Consider the following 6,997-nt stretch of genomic DNA (forward strand, 5'->3'; position numbering starts at 1 on the left):
GATGTTTGTCTTTATTTTGTCTGTTTCAGCAGCAGTTTTTTCATAATTCAGTGTTTTTTGAATGGAGTTCAGTGAACAATGGAGTTTAAACATGAAGCAGAAAAACAACATGACAACAAGTCAAGACAATATTTAATTATGTTGATGAAAAACAGGAATGAATGAACATTTATGATGAACTGACATGTTTACACTGAAATCAGCTGTTGTTGTTGCTGTTGTTGTTGTTGTTGTCGAGGATGTTGAATGAATGAAAACTCTTTTACACACAGAATCATCTTGGCTTCATCACATCAGAGAAAATTGTTGACATATTTTGGATCATTTCACATCTGTAATTAAACATGAATCACTTTTCATGTCTGAAACTTGATCATCTGGACCAGAACTGAAAATAAAGTTTGAATCTGATCAATGATCAGCTGATCAAACATGACGGGATTGATAAATTTAAGTTTGCTGGTCTTCATGGCTCCACACAAAGTCACAATAATAAAAACACAACAATAATATAAAATGACTCAGTATCAATCAAAACAAAGCAAATGTAAAGATCAGAAAATGAGTGAAATCATTTTACACATATGAAAAGGTCGACAACAGAAAGAAAAAGCAGATTGTTAAACCACAGAAGAAGAAAAAGGAAATAAAAAGCAGTGAGAAGTAAAAGAGAAATAAATGAAGCTTTGGAATAATGAGGCAGCAGGAGGACAGGTGCAGTTTAACAGGTTCAATTCACTGACTTTTCCCTTTAAGAAATAAACAACATTATAAATATAATCATCCTCTTTATCTCTAACTGCTCTGTTCCACTGTCACAGAGACCTTCACAGGAAACATCTTCACTGGGAGTTTATCCCAAGTGTAAATGTGTGGAAACATCTTGTGAGTGAAAGTGTGTGTGAAGGTGTGTATGTGTGTGTTAGTATCAGGATCAGAGAACGACAGTTTTCCTCTGTTCCAGTCCAGATTCACTCTGATCCTCTGGAGCTTCTTCTTCACTGAGAGATCAGTGTCTGGAGCTGATGGTGACCGTGCTGAGTATTTACCTCGAATGAACAATATTCCCCATAATCCAGACCGTATGTTTCCCTTCCTCTTCATAGACTCTGCAAACACACCCAGTAACCAGTATGTATTGTCTCCAACCTCAACATCCCAGCTGTGAGTCCCTGAGTTAAAACCCTCAGAGCCCAGGACAGAGCAGTAGTAAGAACCAAACCTCTCTGGATTGTCAGGAAGCTGCTGTTTCTCTCCTAGTCTCACACTGGTCAGATCTTCAGACAGGATGAGTTCTGGATCAGCAGTGTTTGGGTCCAGAACCACAGGACTGTAGGAGACCATGTCCTTCATCTTGCTCCAGATGTTGAAGGTCAGGTTGCCCAGGTGTTTGGCCTGGTCTATCAGAGCTCCTGAGCCCAGCTGGGGATCATCCAGCAGGGGGCGCTGCTGGACTCTGTCCACTGCAGCCTTGTAGTTGAGCAGGAATGAGACGTCTTCAGCTCTCAGCTCGTCCTCTGTGGCTCTGACTGTGTCTGAAAGAGCTGCTATCTCTCTGCTCAGAGCCTCCATCTTCTCCTTCATCATCTGACTCTTCTGCTCCTCTTCCTCCCTCAGTGCAGCCATCCTGGCCTCCTCTTCCTCTTCTAGAAACTGGTGAAGCTTCTTAAACTGCTCCTTAATCTGCCTCTCTGTGTGTCGGGCCTGGACCTTAATGTGTTCTGCTGTTTGATCAAACTTGACTTTAACTTGTTCAAAACCCTTTAACTTCTCCTTTAAGGGCTCCAGAGTTTCCTGAAGTTCCTTCTTGTGTTGTCGAGCAGCTTCATCGATGGGTCTGAATCTGTGCTTGGTGTGTTTTTCTGAATCTCTGCAGATGACACACACTGGCTGCTGATGGTCCAGACAGAAGAGTTTGAGTTTCTCAGAGTGCAGACTGCAGAGAGCCTCTGAAGATCTCTGATCTCTCTCCTGTAAGAAGGACTCACACAGGTTCTTTAACACCAGACTAACAGGTGGTTCTTCCTTTGAAGATCTTCTCTGACAAACTGGACACAGTCGTTGTGGTTTCTCTCTCCACCAGCTCTTCAGACAGTCTTTACAGAAGCTGTGGCTACATGACAGAACAACAGGATCTGTAAAGACCTGATGACAGACCGGACAGCAGAGATCCTCCTCTGATCTGGAAGCCATTTAGTCTGTGAGTGAAGCTGAAAACACAGCAGACAGAAAGTCCAGTCAGTCATGGCTCCCCTCCCCCCTCTACTAACTTCACTGAAGTTCACTTTCACTTTGACTCTGAGTCCTGGTTTTGGTCAAACTCACCTTCAGTGTGTGGAGCGTCAGCAGGTTGAAGCAGCAGTGTTGTAGTTTTCCTCTTTTCTCTCCTGTAGCTGGACTCACTCACAGGAAGTTGTTGGTTTGGTCTGAAGGTGAATCTGATCATCTCTTCTTCACTCTGTGTCTCTTTAGTGAACAGGAACAAAATGTTTCCTGGTTTGTCTCAGGTGAGTCAGATGAGAGGTGGAGCTTTGTCAAACCTCTGATAAAAGCTGCTGCTTCTCCTGTAACACAGGTTGATTCATTGCTGGAAATATTTAGTGCAGCAGCTCTGTTTAGTTTCTGTTTGTAAAAATCTTTGTTTGTAAAGTCAGAAGAAACTAAATGTGTCAGATAAATGTGGAGCAGTAAAAAACACAATATTACTGTGAAGTAGAAACATGAAGAGGGATGAGAAGAAAATAGTCAAGGAAAGTACTTACTTCTGTTTAATGAACTAAGTTCTACCAAAATAAAGAGCAGAAAAGCTCTTTGTGTTGATGTTTGTCTTTATTTTTGTCTGTTTCAGCAGCAGTTTTTTCATAATTCAGTGTTTTTTGAATGGAGTTCAGTGTCAGCTTCAGTACCTACAGATTGTATCGGGCTCCAGAGGCTGTTAGCTACAGAGAGCAGATCTGAAAACAAAGAAATCTGAGGTTTTGACCAGAAAATGTTCATTTGTGATGAAGCTCTTCAAAATCAGACACTGACATTATTACATCTCTTTATCTTTTTGTTCATGTTGAATAAACAGAACAAACATTTAGGCCACAGAAACAGAAACCCTCCCTCCAACCACAATAACATAATGTTCTGGTTAAACAGACAAACTGAACAAACAGAACATTAAACATAAATAAGTCTAATTCTAAAGGACAAAATGATCATTATATATTTATTGAAGCAATAAAATAAAGTCTATACACAAGTAAAACTATTGAAACCACATCCAGTAGAAATCCAGTCCAACAAACTGCTGCTGAAACTCCATCCTCCTGTGGACAACAGCAGCCTCTTGTGGCCAAATGACGCAGCTGCATCATGAAGCGAGCACATGTCAAAGTGCAGGAGTTCAATGAGAACATGAGGTGTTTCTCACTGGGAGAGTCAGCAGGTTTACAGAGTCAGTGACAGCAGCTTCAGCTTCAGACCTGGTGTGGACTGGACTGTAAAACCAGGAGAGATGAACTCCTCCATCCTCCTGACTGTTTGTCCTGTAACAGCAACTGTCATTCAAGGCTCTGCCACACATTTACAGGTCAGACACTAAAACACACTTTATATCATGTACGACTGCACATATATAGACTGTAGGTCTGCAGTGTGTTCCTGACAACACTCTTCTCCCTGGACCTCTGTTTGTTCCACAGTGAAAACACAGATGAACCCTGTAGTTATTCAGTCAGCTTCTCACAACTACAACGGGAACAATGGAGTTTAAACATGAAGCAGAAAAACACAACATGACAACAAGTCGAGACAATATTTGATTATGTTGATGAAAAACAGGAATGAATGAACATTCAGCATTTATGATGAACTGACATGTTTACACTGAAATCAGCTGTTGTTGTTGTTATTGTTGTTGTTGTAGAGGATGTTGAATGAATGAAAACACTTTTTCACACAGAATCATCTTGGCTTCATCACATCAAAGAGAATATTGTTCATACATATTCACTCACTGGCCACTTTATTAGGTACACCTTGCTAGTACCAGGTTGGACCCCTTTTGCCTTCAGAACTGTCTTAATTCTTCGTGGCACAGATTCAACAAGGTGCTGGAAACTTTCCTCAGAGATTTTGGTCCATGTTGCCATGACAGCATCACACAGTTGTTGCGGGTTTGTCGGCCGCACATCCATGATGTGAATCTCCTGTTCCACCACATCCCAAAGGTTCTCTACTGGACTGAGATCTGGTGACTGTGGAGGACATTTGAGTCCAGTGAACTCATCGTCATGTTCAAGAAACCAGTTTGAGATGATCTGAGCTTTGTGACATGGAGCGTTCTCCTGCTGGAAGCAGCATCAGAAGATGGTTCACTGAGGTCATAAAGGGATGGACATGGTCAGCAACAATACTCAGGTCGGCCGTGGCGTTTAAACGATGCTCAGTTGGTACTAAGGGCCCAAAGTGTGCCAAGAAAATATCCCCCCCACCATTACACCACCACCACCAGCCTGAACCATTGATACAAAGCAGGATGGAGCCATGCTTTCATGTTGTTGACCTCTGACCCTACCATCCGAATGTTGTAGCAGAAATGGAGACTCATCAGACCAGGCAACGTTTTTCCAGTCTTCTATTGTCCAGTTTTGTTGAGCCTGTGTGAACTGTAGCCTCAGTTTCCTGTTCTGAGCTGACAGGAGTGGCCCCCGGTGTGGTCTCCTGCTGCTGTAGCTCATCTGCTTCAAGGTTCCACGTGTTGTGTGTTCAGAGATGCTCTTCTGCAGACCTTGGTTGTAACGAGTGGTTATTTAAGTGACTATTGCCTTCCTATCAGCTAGAAGCAGTCTGGTCATTCTCCTCTGACCTCTGGCATCAACAAGTCAAGACAATATTTTATTATGTTATGTATATTATGTTGATGAAAAACAGGAATGAATGTACATTCAGCATTTATGATGAACTGACTGACTATTGTTGTGTTGTTGTTGTTGTTGTTGTTGTTGTAGAGGACGGCGAATGAATGAAAACTCTTTGTCGCACCGACACATATTGAATCAGTGTCACTTATGCTCCAGGTTCATTATGTAATTGGTGATTTTGAAGTGTAACCCCAGTGATGCCATCCTGTGTATGTGTGTGTGGCCCTATAGGCAGGGGTGAAAGTAGTTTTAAACAGGGGTGAAAGTAGTTTCAAACAGGGTGAAAGTAGTTTTAAACAGGGGTGAAAGTAGTTTTAAACAGGGGTGAAAGTAAGCCGGTCCGGTCCGGGACTGCACACCACTAAAAGATTCAGTGGCGGTTCGCAGTACCAGGAAGAGGGAGAGCGGCTGCCTGCTAAAGCCCAAACTAACGCTAATGCTAATTCTAATGCTAATGTTAGGTAATGGTAATGCCAATGCCAGCTAATGCCCATGTTAGCCAATGGTAATGGTAATACCAATACCAGCTAATGCTAATGGTAATGCCAATGCCAGTTAATGCTAATGCTAATGCTAACACCAATGATAATGCCAGCTAATGCTAATGCTGATGCCAATTCCAATGCCAATACCAGCTAATGCCCATCTTAGCCAATGGTAATGGTAATACCAATACCAATACCAATACCAATACCAGCTAATGCTAATGCTAACGCTAACGCTAACGCTAACGCTAATGCTAATGCCAATGCCAATGCCTGTTAACACTAACAGCTAACACTAACGCTAATGCCAATGCCAATGCCAATGCCAGCAAATGCTAATGCTAATGCTAATGCTAATGCTAATGCTAATGCCAGCAGTTAACAAGCTAGCAGGGCCCAGCATTTTGCAGCTGGTTCTATTGTGAAGGGTGTTGCAGCCATTATTATGAATTGTTTGTGCACAAATGGTTCATATTTTTTTTGAGTCTAGATCAGGGGTCGGCAACCCACGGCTCAGGAGCCACATGTGGCTCTTTCCTCCCTCTGCTCCCTGTGGCTTTGGAAAATAATGAGTATTTAATTTGAATTAATTTTTTTCTTAGTTCGTTAGTTTTTTCAATATAATTCTAAATTTAAAGATTAGGCTACAGGGATCTTGTAACATTAAAATAATTTTAATTTAAAAAATATATTTTTTGTCACTCGCAATATGCGTCATGACTGCCGATATGCGACACCTGCTGGCTGCAAATGTTGAGCTTTTCGACCCCCAGTAGCCTACGATGGAAACCAGTTGTTCAACCATGGAAAAATCCAAGAAAAGGAAAATTTCTAAAGAAAACAGAGCGTTTCATGGTACGTGGGGAGATTCATTTGCGTTCACTGCTGATGAGACTGGTTTACCAGTCTGCTTGATATGTGGTGAGAAATTGGCCAACAACAAAAAGTCAAATGCTGCAAGACGTTTCCAGAATAAACACAGAGCCTTTACTGAAAAACATCCAGAAGGAGATCAGAGAAAAAATGCTGTTTCTGAACTGATGCGGAGGCTGATCTGAGCAAAAATCAATATTCCAGTATTCCAATATTTATTTTAAAATTCTTATAAAAATCTCCATAAATTGTGTATTCTGACATCTTCAGCTGACTCAAACATGCCTTGATTTAAAATGAATTTGAATTAATTAATTTCAGGTTTACTAATTGGTGTTCGCCCACACTGTGTCTCTCGTTTCCATATAAATTGTATCATAGGAAATAGTGTGTTACCCAAAGATTTTGTTTATGGATGTGGTATTTGTCAGAAACAAGAAATAGATTTATTATTTAAAATTTCCCTTATGTATGTTTTTGAAAAATTGTGATAACCAAAAAATCTCTTAAGGCAAACTCATCAACAGACCAAACATCCTCAGTCAGTTTGATGCTGTAAATAAATAAATAGGTATATACAATATATATTACAATATATATTTACAATGTATTTTTAATTATACATTAAAAATTACTACACTTTTTGTGCACTACTGAATTTTAAGGCCGTATTTTATTTTATTTTTTGAGGTGAAAATAAGTAAATACCACCCCTGCAGCAAACAGACA

General features: G+C 40.7%; 1 protein-coding gene across 1 annotated transcript; it reads right to left on the minus strand.

Moving 5' to 3' along the window:
• Positions 1 to 2,746, minus strand: LOC139632547 (nuclear factor 7, brain-like). Its single transcript, XM_071497484.1, has 2 exons — positions 2,326 to 2,746; positions 1 to 2,210 (listed from the first exon to the last, which is right to left on the minus strand). Exon 2 carries the CDS (start codon positions 2,191 to 2,193, stop codon positions 796 to 798), a length of 1,398 nt encoding a protein of 465 aa, XP_071353585.1. The 5' UTR covers positions 2,194 to 2,210; positions 2,326 to 2,746; the 3' UTR covers positions 1 to 795.
• Between the last annotated feature and the right edge of the window lie 4,251 nt (positions 2,747 to 6,997).

Source organism: Trachinotus anak, unplaced genomic scaffold (genome assembly GCF_046630095.1).
Source record: "Trachinotus anak isolate AG129_WGS33_773 ecotype Australia unplaced genomic scaffold, CSIRO_AGI_Tana_v1 ptg000015l, whole genome shotgun sequence".
In the NCBI taxonomy this organism is placed as follows: Eukaryota; Metazoa; Chordata; class Actinopteri; order Carangiformes; family Carangidae; genus Trachinotus; species Trachinotus anak.